Raw genomic sequence first — 16,972 nt, 5'->3', positions numbered from 1 at the left:
CAAAAAAGAGAAAAAAAAATAATAAATCATGTAATAGATAAATAAGCAAGCAAAAATACATACCCTCATTCCCCAATCCAAAATAAAGTAGGCTACAATAAAAGATACAGAACCACAATTATGTATTCAAGTTAAACAACACACCTGCACATGCTCCAGCTTTTCCACTCTCACCTTTTTCCCTGTCATAAAGTAAGTCTTCTGCTGAACAAGGGCTCCCATCCTGAGATTCAGGACGACAAAACGGGGAGACACATGGTGAATGACTGCTGCAACTGCTACTGTGCTCCTGGACAGATGGAGTCTGCGTGTCAATGCTGCGTGTGCTGCTGCTGCGATATTGGGGAGGTAAAGGGGCTCTGCGACCATCAGGAACTTCCACAGCCTACAATGGAGACAAAAGAAGAAAATATAATCAAGTTTAGTTCAATGGTCATGTTTTATTACTAATTTTGTAAACGCAGCACTAACTTAAAACTGACAATTCAAATGCATTCCTACTTCCAACCCTGCAAATACTTTTTTTTTCCCTACTTGCACATGTTCTTTCTGTAGGTTTCCTGCCAATACAGCCTATGTAGGGTACAGAAAAGAGACCTGCACGGGAATGGGGTTTGCGAGAATCCTGCAGAACCCAAGGATGGAAACAGTTCCAGCGGGGTTCCCCTGGGGACGGAAGCCGTTCCTGCGGGGTTCCCCTGGGGACGGAAGCCGTTCCTGCGGGGTTCCCATGGAAGTGTACGCTGCACCTGCATCAGCCTCTCACTTACCAAGTACCAAGTTCTTTGAGTGCTGTCTCCTCCTACTCCTTGCTTTAACAGCACAGATGTGGAAAGTTTCCATTAAGAAGGTGGTAGCGACACAAATGGTGACAGAATTTAAAAAGGTATAGGAAGAACACAGAGGATCTCTAATTAGAAAATGGAAGTTATAAAAACCCTAAACTTAAATGGCTGCATGTGTGTGGATGTGTCAACTGATGCTTAGATGGTGACTCTAGCTGTGATGAACTAGGACCGATACCGGGCACACTTGTATGGTCTGTCTCTCATATACGGCAATCTGGTTAAGGATGGGCTGGAAATGGCTTAGACAAACTTTAATAACTGGAACATGAGGACAGTGCTGGACTTTTACTGTTTCAAACAAATGAGAAGACAAATAGGCTGGAGTGGGCTTCGACGACAACTGCAGCAGTTGGAACATAAGGATAGGGCCGGGTTGACTTCTATGGTCTATGTCCCAGAAACACCAAAGAAAGACCGTAATCAAAAATATAATATCACATTCACTGTTGATTTAATTATGAATGGATAATGAGCATGACAATTGGGCAGACTGGACCGTTCAGGTTTTTATCTGCTTTCACTATGTGCTATTAATCCTCTCTGCTACCGGGCTGATGAGCAGACCTCAGTTTTGACACAGGCAGAAGCATCAGATGCCACCTGACCTACTGGCACGTGCATGTGGCGACCTCTCAGCACACAATGCCAGTGAATCAGACACAAATCTTACATCTGCACACCAGAGTGTTTCAAGTTCCAACTTCTGTTCCTTCCTTGCCTGAAGTGCTGTGGCTTGAAACCAGGGAGAGACCAAGAGAGCCGACCGGAAATTTTTTTTTTTTTTTAAATGTACCATTAAATTCTTGTGTGGACGGGAGGGGACAGGTTAAATTCTTGCGGGGATGGGTGGGACGGGTAAGATTTCTGTTCCCATGCAACTCTCTAGTACAGAACCATTTACTAGCTCAACAAATCAATAACTATTTTCTTAAGATGAATTAAGTGAATACCACCTTCCCTCCATGAGCCCCTTTGGAAACAGGAAAAGGGATGGGACTTGATATATCGCCTTTCTGTGGCTACAATCAAAATGGTTTACATATTATATACAGGTATTTATTTTGTACCTGGAGCAATGGAGGGTTAAGTTGACTTGCCCAGAGTCACAAGGAGCTGTAATGGGAATTGAACCCAATTCCCCTGGCTCTCAGGCCACTGCACTAACCATTAGGCTACTGCTCCACTTGCTGTTTTCCCTCCTTCACTCTTAGACAGACTACATTGAAAACAAAATCCCGAGGAGCCAATTCATCCAGTTTGAAAGGGCATACATTCAGTACTGATTTTTGAACTCATCTAAATACATACATTGTGGTATTTGTAGTCGGTACTTTTATCAGCTGACATCAGTTCTACTGGACATAATGCTTTATACCCAACCACCTTGAACTACATTAGTTTAGTACAGGGGTTCTCAACCCAGTTCATGGGACACACCCAGCCAGTCAGGTTTTCAGGATACCCACAAAGAAAATGCGTGAAATAGATTTGCATACAACGGAGCTAGTGCATGCAAATCTATTTCATACCCTTCCCCCTGAACAAAGATTTGAGAAATCCTTCCATTTCTATCCACAGGAATTTCTGAAAAACAAATGGAAGTGCTAGTACCTGCTGAAAGACCCATAAGAGGAGGCTCGCCATAGCCTTCCCCAAGTAGGTTCTGGACTGGTCTAGCAGGATTCAAGGAAAGGAAATCAGCATAGAAAGACACATTCCACTTGCCATATCATCCTGCTAGACCAGTCCAGATAAATGATATAGGGAGGGAGGAAGAACAGGCTTTCACATAGGCAACTTGGGTGCTAAGAACATCCTCTGATCCTGCATGTTTGCCTGGAGTCTGAGAACTAATGAAGGACTCCAGGCCAGGAGACAAAGCTTGGGCAGCTCCAGAACTAGAATCCTTTTCTTAGCAGAAAACCATCTGGAAAGAAATCCACTATTAATACCAGCCCAAACAGGACATCTAAAGTGAGAACCCCCTCAGGGACCCTGATATGACTCACTTGGACATGAGCAGGAACCGAAGGCCATACAAAACATTAACATGGCTCCTTGCTGACTATGTAGCAGTCCACAACAATCCACCAAGAGACAGCAGAAATCAGCTCTGCCACAGAAGGACAGGTGAATTGAACAAGGACTGAGTGCGCAACCCTCCTGCCCAACCAACTGCTCGCAGTACCAGTCTACTACTACTAGTACTATTTAGCATTTCTATAGCGCTACAAGGCATACGCAGCGCTGCACAAACATAGAAGAAAGACAGTCCCTGCTCAAAGAGCTTACAGTCTAATAGACAAAAATAAAGTAAGCAAATCAAATCAATTAATGTGTACAGGAAGGAGGAGAGGAGGGTAGGTGGAGGCGAGTGGTTACAAGTGGTTACGAGTCAAAAGCAATGTTAAAGAGGTGGGCTTTCAGTCTAGATTTAAAGGTGGCCAAGGATGGGGCAAGACGTAGGGGCTCAGGAAGTTTATTCCAGGCGTAGGGTGCAGCGAGACAGAAGGCGCGAAGTCTGGAGTTGGCAGTAGTGGAGAAGGGAACAGATAAGAAGGATTTATCCATGAAGCGGAGTGCACGGGAAGGGGTGTAGGGAAGGACGAGTGTGGAGAGATACTGGGGAACAGCAGAATGAGTACATTTATAGGTTAGTAGAAGAAGTTTGAACAGGATGCGAAAATGGATAGGGAGCCAGTGAAGCGACTTGAGGAGAGGGGAGCCTGAGGGGAGTCTGAAGAGCTCTCATGGGCACTAGAAAGGAAATTTCTAGAGTAACTTTCAGTCTAAAAGCAGAACCTAGGACCATAACAGGATGATCAAGTGAATGTCCTGTCCAAGAATCAAACTGCATGAGTGAATCAGTGACATCCCACTAGGGCTGACAGTTGACAGCTTTGCATACATTATGGAACACTATGCACAGGCAGATCCCTACCTGAACCAGATGGGAGCCTAAACGTGCCCCTACCATTCTAAGGAATTTCACCTCCCGTTTGAGGAGAGGGGAGCCATGGTCAGAAAACGGTTGATGTTAGACTTCAAAAATCAGAGCTGTGAGACCATCTTCCAAGCCTCCAAAGACAGGCTGCTTCACATCAGGCCCTCCTACACATCAGGCCCTCCTAGGCCATTGACCATGGCAAGGAAGTCTTAAGGATTCTAGCGGAACTGGGATAGGATTTTAGATACTGCTGGGGCATAGCCGGCTGTCTTGATACATGTAGGTACCAATAACACAGGAAAATGTGGGAGAGAGGTTCTGGAAGCCAATTTTAGGCTCTTAGGTAGAAAGCTCAAATCCAGAACCTCTAGGGTAGCATTTTCTGAAGTGCTACCCGTTCCACGTGCAGGGCCCAAGAGACAGGCAGAGCTCCAGAATCTCAATGTGTGGAAGTGACGATAATGCATGGAGGAGGGGTTTACATTTGTTAGGAACTGGGCAACATTCTGGGAAAGGGGGAGCCTATTCCAAAAGAATGGGCTCCACCGTAACCAGGGTGGGACCAGGCTGCTGGCATCAGCATTTTAAGAAGGAGATAGAGCAGCTTTTAAACTAGAACCTGGGGAAGGCCAACAGTCACTCAAAAGCGAATGGTTCAGAAAGGGTATGATACATACCTGTAGCAGTTGTTCTCCGAGGACAGCAGGCTGATTGTTCTCACGACTGGGGTGACGTCCGCGGCAGCCCCCACCAACCGGAAATAAGCTTCGCGGGACGGTCGGCACGCAGGGCACGCCCACCGCGCATGCGCGGCCGTCTTCCCGCCCGTGCGCGACCGCTCCCGCCAGTTGAATGACTAGCAAAAAATATGAAACACACAACTCCAAAGGGGAGGAGGGAGGGAAGGTGAGAACAATCAGCCTGCTGTCCTCGGAGAACAACTGCTACAGGTATGTATCATACCCTTTCTCCGAGGACAAGCAGGCTGCTTGTTCTCACGACTGGGGTATCCCTAGCTCTCAGGCTCACTCAAAACAAGAACCCAGGTCAATTGAACCTCGCAACGGCGAGGGTATAACAGAAATTGACCTACGAAGAACAACTAACTGAGAGTGCAGCCTGACCAGAATAAATTCGGGTCCTGGAGGGTGGAGTTGGATTTACACCCCAAACAGATTCTGCAGCACCGACTGCCCGAACCGACTGTCGCGTCGGGTATCCTGCTGGAGGCAGTAATGAGATGTGAATGTGTGGACAGATGACCACGTCGCAGCCTTGCAGATCTCTTCAATAGTGGCTGACTTCAAGTGGGCCACCGACGCTGCCATGGCTCTGACACTATGAGCCGTGACATGACCCTCAAGAGTCAGCCCAGCCTGGGCGTAAGTGAAGGAAATGCAATCTGCTAGCCAATTAGAGATGGTGCGTTTCCCGACAGCGACCCCTAGCCTGTTAGGGTCGAAAGAAACAAACAATTGGGCGGACTGTCTGTTGGGCTGTGTCCGCTCCAAGTAGAAGGCCAATGCTCTCTTGCAGTCCAATGTGTGCAACTGACGTTCAGCAGGGCGGGTATGCGGCCTGGGGAAGAATGTTGGCAAGACAATTGACTGGTTAAGATGGAACTCCGACACCACCTTCGGCAGGAACTTTGGGTGGGTGCGGAGCACTACTCTGTTGTGATGAAATTTGGTATATGGAGCATGAGCTACTAGGGCTTGAAGCTCACTGACCCTACGAGCTGAAGTAACTGCCACCAAGAAAATGACCTTCCAGGTCAAGTACTTCAGATGGCAGGTATTCAGTGGCTCAAAAGGAGGTTTCATCAGCTGGGTGAGGACGACGTTGAGATCCCATGACACAGCAGGAGGCTTGATAGGGGGCTTTGACAAAAGCAAGCCTCTCATGAATCGAACGACTAAAGGCTCTCCAGAGATGGCTTTGCCTTCCACACGATAATGGTAAGCACTAATCGCACTAAGGTGATTCCTTACTGAGTTGGTCTTGAGGCCAGACTCTGATAAGTGCAGAAGGTATTCAAGCAGGTTCTGTGCAGGGCAAGAACGAGGTTCTAGGGCCATGCTCTCACACCACACGACAAACCTCCTCCACTTGAAAAAGTAACTCTTTTTAGTGGAATCCTTCCTAGAGGCAAGCAAGACCCGGGAGACACCCTCAGACAGACCCAACGCAGTGAAGTCTACGCCCTCAACATCCAGGCCGTGAGAGCCAGAGACTGAAGGTTGGGGTGCAGCAACGCTCCGTCGTTCTGCGAAATGAGAGTCGGAAAACACTCCAATCTCCACGGTTTTTCGGAGGACAACTCCAGAAGAAGAGGGAACCAGATCTGACGGGGCCAAAAGGGCGCGATCAGAATCATGGTGCCGCGGTCTTGCTTGAGCTTCAGTAAGGTCTTCCCCACCAAAGGTATGGGAGGATAAGCATACAGGAGGCCGGTCCCCCAATGGAGGAGAAAGGCATCCGACGCTAGCCTGCCGTGTGCCTGAAGTCTGGAACAGAACAGAGGCAGCTTGTGGTTGGTCTGAGAGGCGAAAAGGTCCACCGAGGGGGTGCCCCACGCTCGGAAGATCTTGCGTACCACTCTGGCATGGAGCGACCACTCGTGCGGTTGCATGACTCTGCTCAGTCTGTCGGCCAGACTGTTGTTTACGCCTGCCAGGTACGTGGCTTGGAGGAGCATGCCGAACCGACACGCCCAACGCCACATCCCGACGGCCTCCTGGCACAGGGGGCGAGATCCGGTGCCCCCCTGCTTGTTGACGTAATACATTGCAACCTGATTGTCTGTCCGAATTTGGATAATTTGACAGGACAGCCGATCTCTGAAAGCCTTCAGTGCGTTCCAGATCGCTCGGAGCTCCAGGAGGTTGATCTGCAGATCCTTTTCCTGGAGGGACCACAGACCCTGAGTGTGGAGCCCATCGACATGGGCTCCCCACCCCAGGCGAGATGCATCCGTCGTCAGCACTTTCGTGGGCTGCGGAATTTGGAATGGGCGTCCCAGGGTCAAATTGGTCCGGATGGTCCACCAGAGCAGTGAAGTGCGGCAACCGGTGGGGAGGCGGATGACATCTTCTAGATTCCCGGTGGCCTGGAACCACTGGGAAGCTAGGGTCCATTGAGCAGATCTCATGTGAAGACGAGCCATGGGAGTCACATGAACTGTGGAGGCCATATGACCCAGAAGTCTCAACATCTGCCGAGCTGTGATCTGCTGAGACGCTCTGGTCTGCGAAGCCAGGGTCAAGAGATTGGTGGCCCTCGCTTCGGGAAGGTAGGCCTGAGCTGTCTGGGAATTCAGCAGCGCTCCTATGAATTCCAGAGACTGAGTTGGCTGGAGATGGGACTTTGGGTAATTTATCACAAACCCCAGCAGCTCCAGAAGTTGGATAGTGCACTGCATGGACCGGAGGGCTCCTGCCTCCGAGGTGTTCTTGACCAGCCAATCGTCGAGATATGGGAACACGTGCACTCCCAGCTTGCGTAGATAGGCCGCTACCACCACGAGGCACTTGGTAAACACTCGTGGGGCAGAGGCGAGCCCAAAGGGCAGCACACAATACTGAAGTGGCGTGCGCCCAGACGGAATCTGAGATACTGTCTGTGAGCTGGCAGTATCGGTATGTGAGTATATGCGTCCTTTAAATCCAGGGAACATAGCCAATCGTTTTTCTGAATCATTGGCAGAAGGGTGCCCAAGGAAAGCATCCTGAACTTTTCTTTGACCAGGAATTTGTTCAGGCCTCTCAGGTCTAGGATGGGACGCATCCCCCCTGTTTTCTTTTCCACAAGGAAGTACCTGGAATAGAATCCCTGCCCTTCATGCCCGGGTGGTACGGGCTCGACCGCATTGGCGCTGAGAAGGGCGGAGAGTTCCTCTGCAAGTACCTGCTTGTGATGGGAGCTGAAAGACTGAGCTCCCGGAGGACAATTTGGAGGCAGGGAGGCCAAATTCAGGGTGTATCCGCACCGCACTATTTGGAGAACCCACTGGTCGGAGGTTATGAGAGGCCACCTTTGGTGAAAAAATTTTAACCTCCCTCCGACCGGCAGATCGTCCGGTACGGACACTTGTAGGGCGGCTATGTTCCCGTGGATCCAGTCAAAAGCCCGTCCCCGGCTTTGCTGTGGAGGCGCAGGGGGCTGCTTAGGCGCACGCTGTTGACGAGAACGAGCGCGCTGGGGCTGTCCCTGTGCCTGACGAGGCCTTCGGGCCGGCTGGTTGTACCTACGCTTCGCAAAAGAATAGGGTGCAGCCTGCCGTGCCCGGGAAAAACGCCCACCCGTGGGGGCGGGTGCTGAAGGCGCCCGGTGGGAGAGCTTGTCGAGAGCGGTTTCCCGCTGATGCAGTTGGTCCACCATCTGCTCGACCTTCTCACCGAAAATGTTATCCCCCCGGCAAGGGACGTCAGCCAGTCTCTGCTGGGTGCGGTTGTCCAGGTCAGAGGCACGCAGCCATGAGAGCCTGCGCATCACTATACCTTGGGCCGCAGCACGAGATGCCACGTCACAGGTGTCAAAAATCCCCCTGGACAGGAACTTTCTGCACGCCTTCAGCTGCCTGACCACCTCCTGATAAGGCCTGGACTGCTCCGGCGGGAGCTTATCGACCAGGTCCGCCAGCTGTTGCACATTGGTCCGCATGTGGATGCTCATATAGAGCAGGTAAGATTGGATGCGGGTCACGAGCATGGAGGATTGGTAGGCCTTCCTCCCAAATGAGTCCAGAGTGCGAGACTCCCGCCCCGGGGGCGCCGAGGCGGTATCCCTCGAACTCCGTGCCCTCTTGAGAGCAGAATCCACGACCGCTGAGTCATGGGGCAACTGGGGCCGCATGAGCTCTGGGTCAGAGTGGATCCTGTACTGGGACTCTGCTTTCTTGGGAATGGTGGGATTAGTTAGTGGTCGCACCCAGTTCCGGAGCAGCGTCTCCTTCAGGACATTGTGCAGCGGTACCGTGGAGGACTCTCTAGGTGGTGATGGATAGTCGAGGACCTCGAGCATCTCGGCCCTCGGCTCTTCCACAGAGACCACGGGAAAGGGAATGCTTATAGACATATCCCGCACAAAGGAGGCAAAGGAGAGACTCTCAGGAGGTGAGAGCTTCCTCTCCGGTGACGGCGTGGGGTCCGAGGGAAGGCCCGTAGACTCCTCTGAGGAGAAATATCTCGGGTCCTCCTCTTCCCCCCACGAGTCCTCATCCTCGGTATCGGACATTAGCTCATGTAGCTGCGTCCGGTACCGGGCCCGGCTCGACGTCGAGGCACCGAGGTCTCGGTGTCGTCGAGCGGTGGACTCCCGCGCCGGCGGGGACGGAGCTCCCTCCATCGACGTCGACGGGGACTCCACCTGCGTGGCTGTCGAGACCGGCACCGCAAGCGGCGGCGGTGTCGACTGCCCCGGCGCCGGGCTAGAGCTCGCCGGCGCCACAGTCATCGGCGCCGAGGGCGCAAGCACCCCCGGCGCCGGCACAGCCTGGCGCATCAGCCCTTCCAGGATCCCCGGAAGGATGGCTCTGAGGCACTCGTCCAGGCCCGCTGCCGGGAAAAGCGGTGGGGCCGGTAAGGGTGTCGGTGCCGGAAGCTGCTGGGGGCCAGGAGACGGCACCGAGGTGCCGGAACCCCGACGTGTCGGTACCTCCACCACCGACGGAGATCTCTCCTCTCTGCGATGACGCTTCGGCGTCGACTCCTCTTCAGGGTGCACCGAGGGCTCCCGGTGACGGCGCTTCTTGTCTTTTTTCCGGTGCACGTCACCGGTGCCGGAGGGCATGGAGGAGGAGGAGGTCGATCCCCCTCGGTCTCGGGGTACCGGGTCCGACAGGGTTCGGTCCCGTGGCTCACGAGTTGAGGGAGTGACCGGGGCCGACTGCCCACGCGGTCTCTCTACCCCACTCTCGCCGGCGGACCGGCGGGCCGACGGGACCTGTTCTCCTGGGGTCGCTGCCATCGGTGCCGATGTCTCGGGCATCGATACCGGTACCGAAGAACCGGTCTTCGATACCGATGCCGTCGAGGTCGACGTCGAGGGGCCGGCGCAAGTTCCAAAAAGACGGTCCCGCAGAACTTGCCTCGCAACCTGAGTCCGTTTCCGGAGACCGAGACACAAAACGCACGACTTGAGATTGTGCTCCGGCCCGAGGCACTGGAGGCACCAAGCGTGGGTGTCGGTCTGCGAGATCGGCCGGCCGCAGCGACCACACTTTTTAAATCCACTCGGGACCTTCGAGGACATCGACGGAAAAATCGCGTCGGCGAAGTCAAAGTCGGCAATGGTGGCTAAAATCACACCACGAAAATTGTAACCGACCGAGCGGCCACTAGGCCGCAACGAGGCGTCCCCGCTAGAAAGCGAGGGAAAAGAAGGAGCGCGTGCTCCACACGCGCAAAATTCTTTTTTTTTTTTTTTTTTTTTTAATAAAAGAGAAAGAAGAAGAAGAAGAGGCCGAACAGGCCAAAAGCGACGATCCGCGTAACGCGGTCGAAAAAATCCGGCGGCTGAAACGAGAGAGAGGGGAAAACACAACTCTCTCAGTCGCGGAAAAAAAGTAACTGGCGGGAGCGGTCGCGCACGGGCGGGAAGACGGCCGCGCATGCGCGGTGGGCGTGCCCTGCGTGCCGACCGTCCCGCGAAGCTTATTTCCGGTTGGTGGGGGCTGCCGCGGACGTCACCCCAGTCGTGAGAACAAGCAGCCTGCTTGTCCTCGGAGAATAAGGTATCTTTCAAAGATATCACCAGAAATCAAACAAAATAAAACATGGAAAAGAAAATAAGATGATACCTTTTTTATTGGACATAACTTAATACATTTCTTGATTAGCTTTCGAAGGTTGCCCTTCTTCGTCAGATCGGAAATAAGCAAATGTGCTAGCTGACAGTGTATATAAGTGAAAACATTCAAGCATTACTATGACAGTCTGACAGGGTGGGAGGATGAGGGTGGGTAGGAGGTATGCATGGGGACATCAAAGCATATCATTGATATTCTAACAGGATGGGTGTGGATAGGTGAGGGGCGGGGTGATCAACAGAGACATACAGCTTTATGGTTTATAATGGGCTAGGAACCCCAGATCCTTGTTAAGTCCTTTCTGTTGGGTGTTAAAATATTCAATCATTCTGACTTCAAAGGTCTTACGTTCTTGTATGGTTTTAAAGTTACCTTTCAGGATTCTCACTGTGAAGTCACTGGTACAGTGTCCTGGTCCTGTAAAATGCTGCGCAACCCATCCTGTTAGAATATCAATGATATGCTGTGATGTCCCCATGCATACCTCCTACCCACCCCCATCCTCCCACCCTGTCAGACTGTCATAGTAATGCTTGAATGTTTTCACTTATATACACTGTCAGCTAGCACATTTGCTTATTTCCGATCTGACGAAAAAGGGCAACCTTCGAAAGCTAATCAAGAAATGTATTAAGTTATGTCCAATAAAAAAGGTATCATCTTATTTTCTTTTACGTTTTATTTTGTTTGATTTCTATTGATAACCTTAAGAATGGACTAACACGGCTACCACACTCCTCTATTAAAGATATCACCAAAACAGGGAAGATAGGGTATTCCGATAGTGAGGTTGAAAAGAGACTCTAGTTGATCAGCTGTCCTTAAATAAAACTAAAAATCAGACAAAAGATTGCAAATTAATACCGTCAAGTACTGAGCATGATGTAAATAGAAACAGCAAACATAGTTTGAAATGTCTATAAGTGAAAGTCAGAAGCCTAAGAAATAAGATGGGAGAGTTAGAGTATATTGCACTAAATGAAAAATTACATATAACAGGCATCTCTGAGTCCTGGTGAAAGAAGCATAACCAGTGGGGCACTGTCATACCGGGGTACAAATTATATCGTAGTGATAGGGTGAATCAACTTGGTAGAGGGGTAGCATTGTATGTTAAGGAGGGCCTTGAATCAAATAGATTGAAAATTCTGCAGGAAACAAAACACATCTTGGAATTCCTATGGATTGAAATTCCTTGTGTAAAGGGGAAAAGGATAGTGATAGGAGTGTACTACCGTCCGCCTGGCCAGGTCAAACAGACAGATGTAGAAATGCTATTGGAAATTAGGGAGGATAACAAACTGGGGAAAAAACAATAACACCAAGATTTGCAACAGAGTGGACACCCCGGAGGGAGTGGAAAACATGAAAAAAGATCTGAAGAAGCTAGAAGAATGGTCTAACGTTTGGCAATTAAAATTCAATGCAAAGAAATGCAAAGTGATGCACTTAGGGAGTAGAAATCCAAGGGAGACGTATGTGTTAGGCGGGGAGAGTCTGATAGGCACGGACGGGGAAAGGAATCTTGGGGTGATAGTATCTGAGGACCTGAAGGCGACGAAACAGTGCAACAAGGTGGTGGCCGTAGCTAGAAGATTGCTAGGCTGTATAGAGAGAGGAGTGACCAGCAGAAGAAAGGAGGTTTTAATGCCCCTGTATAAGACGTTGGTGAGGCCCCACCTGGAGTATTGTGTTCAGTTTTGGAGGCCGTACCTTGCGAAGGATGTTAAAAAAATGGAAGCGGTGCAAAGAAAAGCTACGAGGATGGTATGGGATTTGCGTTCCAAGACGTATGAAGAGAGACTTGCTGACCTCAACATGTATACCCTGGAGGAAAGGAGGAACAGGGTTGATATGATACAGACATTCAAATATTTGAAAGGTATTAATCCGCAAACTAATCTTTTCCGGAGATGGGAAGGCGGTAGAACGAGAGGACATGAAATGAGATTGAAGGGGGGCAGACTCAGGAAAGATGTCAGGAAGTATTTTTTCACAGAGAGGGTGGTGGACGCTTGGAATGCCCTCCCGCAGGAGGTGGAGGAGATGAAAACGGTAACGGAATTCAAACATGCGTGGGATATGCATAAAGGGATCCTGTGCAGAAGGAATGGATCCTCAGAAGCTTAGCTGAAATTGGGTGGCGGAGCAGGTGGAGGGAAGAGGGGTTGGTGGTTGGGAGGCTAGGATAGGGGAGGGCAGACTTATACGGTCTGTACCAGAGCCGGTGATGGGAGGCGGGACTGGTGGTTGGGAGGCGGGAAATACTGCTGGGCAGACTTATACGGTCTGTGCCCTGAAAAAGACAGGTACAAATTCAAGGTAAGGTATACACATATGAGTTTATCTTGGGCAGACTAGATGGACCATGCAGGTCTTTTTCTGCAGTCATCTACTATGTAATAATAATGGGCGATTTCAATTACTCCAATATTGACTGAGTAAATGTAACATCAGGGCATGATAGGGAGGTAAAATTCCTTAATTAAATCAAGGCCTGCCTTATGGAGCAGCTGGTACAGGAGCTGACAAGAGAAGAAAAAATTCTAGACCTAGTCCTTAGTGGAGTACATGATCTGGCGTAGGAAGTAATGGTGATGAGGCCGCTTGATAACAGTGATCATAATATGATCAAATTTGATATTAGCTTTGGAGTAAGTATACACAGGAAATCCAATACGTTAGCGTTTAACTTTCAAAAAGGAGACTATGATAAAATTAGAAGAACAGTGGGAAAAAAAAAAAAAAAAAAAGAGGTGCAGCTGCGAGGGTCAAAAATTTACATCAGGCATGTATGTTCAAAAATACCATCCTGGAAGCTCAGGCCAAATATATTCCGTGTATTAAAAAACGAGGGAGGAAGACCAAATGACAGCTGGCATGGTTAAAAAGTGAGGTGAAAGAAGCTATTAGAGCTAAAAGAAAATCCTTCAAAAAATGGAAGAAGGAACAGACTGAAAATAATAAACAGCATAAGCAATGTCAAGTCAAATGCAAAGCGCTGAGGGCACCCTACTAAGACGCTGTGAGTCTTGATTTTCCTGTGGAGAAAATGCCAAAACGCAGAGGGAGACTAGCGGTCAGAGCCTCCCCGCTACCTCCCTCCTTAACTGGACCTATGGACCGATTTGTGAGACCACAAGGAGCTGGTCAAGAAGGCGGGACGTCTCCAGTAGGGAACACCGGCGAGCGGGAGTTTTCGGCTTCCCCTGGACTTGAAACTACCGTGAATCCCGCTACACGCACTCCACCTCCCCAGCTGATAGGCGCAAGTTCCTTTCTCTCAGAGACAACGGGGTCCTCGCCGGAGGGCATGATGGACCCCGAAGTAAGTCAAGGAGAGGCTTCGCTCCAACTTGAGAAGGGACTGGAGGTCTGTTTGCCCTCGGAACCGCCGCGGGGAGAGGAGAGAGGAGCGGAGGGACAGAGTGAGATCCGAATGCAGTCTTCTGAAAGGTTTGAAATTCCTAAAGAGTTATTAGTAAAACCGAAAGAAGTAACTTTAGAAGCGTTATGGGACTTGGTTTCCAACCTGGGACAAACGTTCTTAAAACAAATAAATGATGTTTCACCAAAAATAAAGTTGTTAGAAACGGATTTACAAAAAAAAGAAGAGATTAAGGATATAAATGACGAAGTTGGAAAAATGGATCAGAGAATTCTGAAGATTGAAACGATACATCCTACAATGATAAGAGACTTGACAGATCTTAGGCTGAAAATGGAAATGTTCGATAATTATACAAAAAAATCATAACTTGAGATTAGTCAATTTTCCTACAGTAAAGACTGTTGCTCGCTCCTCTTGAAATGTTAAAACGCTATATGCGGGAAGTTTTGGCTTTACCTGAGCAGAATTTACCACCATTTACTCAGGCATATTATATCCCAGGGAAGGAACTGAATCATTTAAATGGAAATCCGATAGATGGTTCTCTTTTGCTTGAAACTTCTGATACTGAATGGATTTTTCGTATGTTCTTTAGAAACAAGGATAAACCTTTTATGGACTTTAAAATGCTGTTATTTCCCGACGTCTCGAAAGAGACACGACGGAGGAGGAAAGAATTCCTGCTTCTTAAACCTGAAATTTTGCATTTGGGGGGTGGGTACCTTTTTTTTAAGATACCCCTGCAAATGCATAATAAGATATAAGGAAAAGAAATATGTATTTACAGACCCTGCACACGTATCGGCACTTATAACCTCAGCGAAAATGGAGAAGCTATAAAGATATATCAACTCCGCTTAGTAGAGTTTTTGCTACCTTAAACTTTCCTTTTCCTTCTTAGTCTCCCTGATTTCTTAAATCTTGGATTCGTATTTATGGACTTCAGTGTCCTTTTTCCTTATTGAAAATGTTATGTTTATGTTAGATATTTTGTTAAAGATACTTTGCTAGACAAGATTTGTTTCTTGTAATAAATTGAGTAAATGAATAAATAAATAAATAAATAAAATGCAAAGCGCTGATAAGAAAGGCAAAGAGGGACTTTGGAAAAAAAAAAAAAGATTGCGTTGGAGGCAAAAATGCATAGTAAAATTTTTTCTAGGTATATTACAAGCAAGAAGCTGGCAAAAGAATCGGTTGGACTACTAGATGACCGAGGGGTAAAAGGGGCAATCAGGGAAAACAAAGCCATAGTAGAGAGAGTAAATGAAGTCTTTGCTTTGGTCTTCACTGAGGAAGATTTGGTAGAGATACCGGTGCCAGAAATGGTATTCAAAGCTGATTAGTCTGAGAAACTGAATGAAATCTCTATAAACTTAGAGGATGTTAGGCAATTTGACAAATTGAAGAGTAGCAAATCTCCTGGACAAGATGGTATTCATCCCAGTGTACTGATAAAATTGAAAAATGAAGTGGTGGAACTATTATTAGTAATATGCAATTTATAAATAAGGCGAGCTGCTGTGTTTTGAACTGTTTGAAGTTGTTTAACTGTACTTTAAACCAGCATATGTTTTATCACAGTAATCCAGTTGTGTTAGTACCAGGAGTCTGAGGGTCGAGGTTGAGTAGTAGTTCCTTATGTGTTTTAGCTTCCAAAGAATTTTGAAAGTTTTAGAGTTAACCGAAGAGACTTGTGGTTTGAATGTTAACTGATGGTCTATAATTACACCAAGTATTTTAGTGTATTTTCCATTGGGTACAACATGGCTTGATCAACTGTGGAGCTGTTGTATAGGGTATGATCAAAAAGTTTTGTTACTACTAAGAACTTGATTTTACCATGGTTGAGTTTCAATTTAGAGTAAGATGTCCAAGATTCCATAAAGTTAAGACCTGACTTAATTTTGTCGGTAATTTCATGAATCTCCTTATCAAAGGGGATATGTAAATTAACATAATTTGCATATATAAAAGTGTTAAATCCATCTGTTTCTAGTTTAGATCCTAGTGATACCATCATAATATTAAAAAGGATAGGAGAAAGTGGGGAGTCTTGTGGTACACCACAATCTGGTGACCAAGGAAAGGTCATTTTTACCCTACAAGATTTTGTTTTGAGGAATCCGCTGAACCACTGCAATATTGCAACCCTGATTCCAAAATGGTCCAATATATTTAGCAAAATATCATGATCTACTACATCGAAGGCACTAGACATATCGAATTGTAATTTATACTAAGATGTCAGGTTCCCCAATAACACCCCAAAATGATGTCATTTATTTAAAACGAATCGGAGAAAATCTTTCTTCACTCAACGTGTAATTAAACTCTGGAATTCGTTGCCAGAGAATATGGTAAAGGCGGTTAGCTTAGCAGAGTTTAAAAAAGGTCTGGACGGCTTCCTAATGAAAAAGTCCATAGACCACTATTAAATGGACTTGAGGAAAATCCACTGTTTCTGGGATAAGCAGTATAGAATGTTTTATACTTTTTTGGGATCTTGCCAGTTATTTGTGACCTGGATTGGCCTCTGTTGGAAACAAGATGCTGGGCTTGATGGACCTTTGGTCTTTCCCAGTATGGCAATACTTATGTACTTATGTACACCCCGCAATACCATGACTCCACATGCCCTCACACTGAAGAATCGATATGCAGCCCTGGAAGTGGAGGAGGTAAGAGCATCCCAGAGAGAGGAGGAGGAATCAAAGTTCAAAATCCCCAAAGTTGTTGGACCAGTGATCACTAAGTCTGTCAATGAGGCTGTCTCTTCCTATAATACTATTCTCTCCTCTGTTCTGGATACTCTCGCTCCTCTCATTCCCCGTTCTGTAAAACGTACCAAACCCCAACCTTGGCTGACCTCTAGAATCCGCTACCTACGTTCCTGTGCCCGCTCTGCCGAATGCCTTTGGCTGAAATCCCCTGCCCATGCTGACTTCTTACATTTCAAATTCTTGCTGACCTCCTTC

The 16,972-nt window shown here is 48.0% G+C and overlaps 1 protein-coding gene across 4 annotated transcripts in view; it reads right to left on the bottom strand.

The window, feature by feature from the left end:
• GLCCI1 (glucocorticoid induced 1) overlaps nt 1-16,972 on the bottom strand; it is a 183,147-nt gene that overhangs the window by 36,374 nt on the left and 129,801 nt on the right. For 2 of the 4 annotated variants that reach the window (XM_030200993.1, XM_030200984.1), the window contains exon 6: nt 145-385. In XM_030200993.1, the coding sequence (XP_030056853.1) occupies nt 145-385 (241 nt within the window). The remainder of the gene's footprint in view (nt 1-144; nt 386-16,972) is intronic. The other 2 variants (XM_030201012.1, XM_030201003.1) reach the window with 1 other exon arrangement.

Source organism: Microcaecilia unicolor, chromosome 1, assembly GCF_901765095.1.
Source record: "Microcaecilia unicolor chromosome 1, aMicUni1.1, whole genome shotgun sequence".
Classification (NCBI taxonomy): domain Eukaryota; kingdom Metazoa; phylum Chordata; class Amphibia; order Gymnophiona; family Siphonopidae; genus Microcaecilia; species Microcaecilia unicolor.
This window is presented reverse-complemented; position numbering and strand designations above follow the sequence as displayed.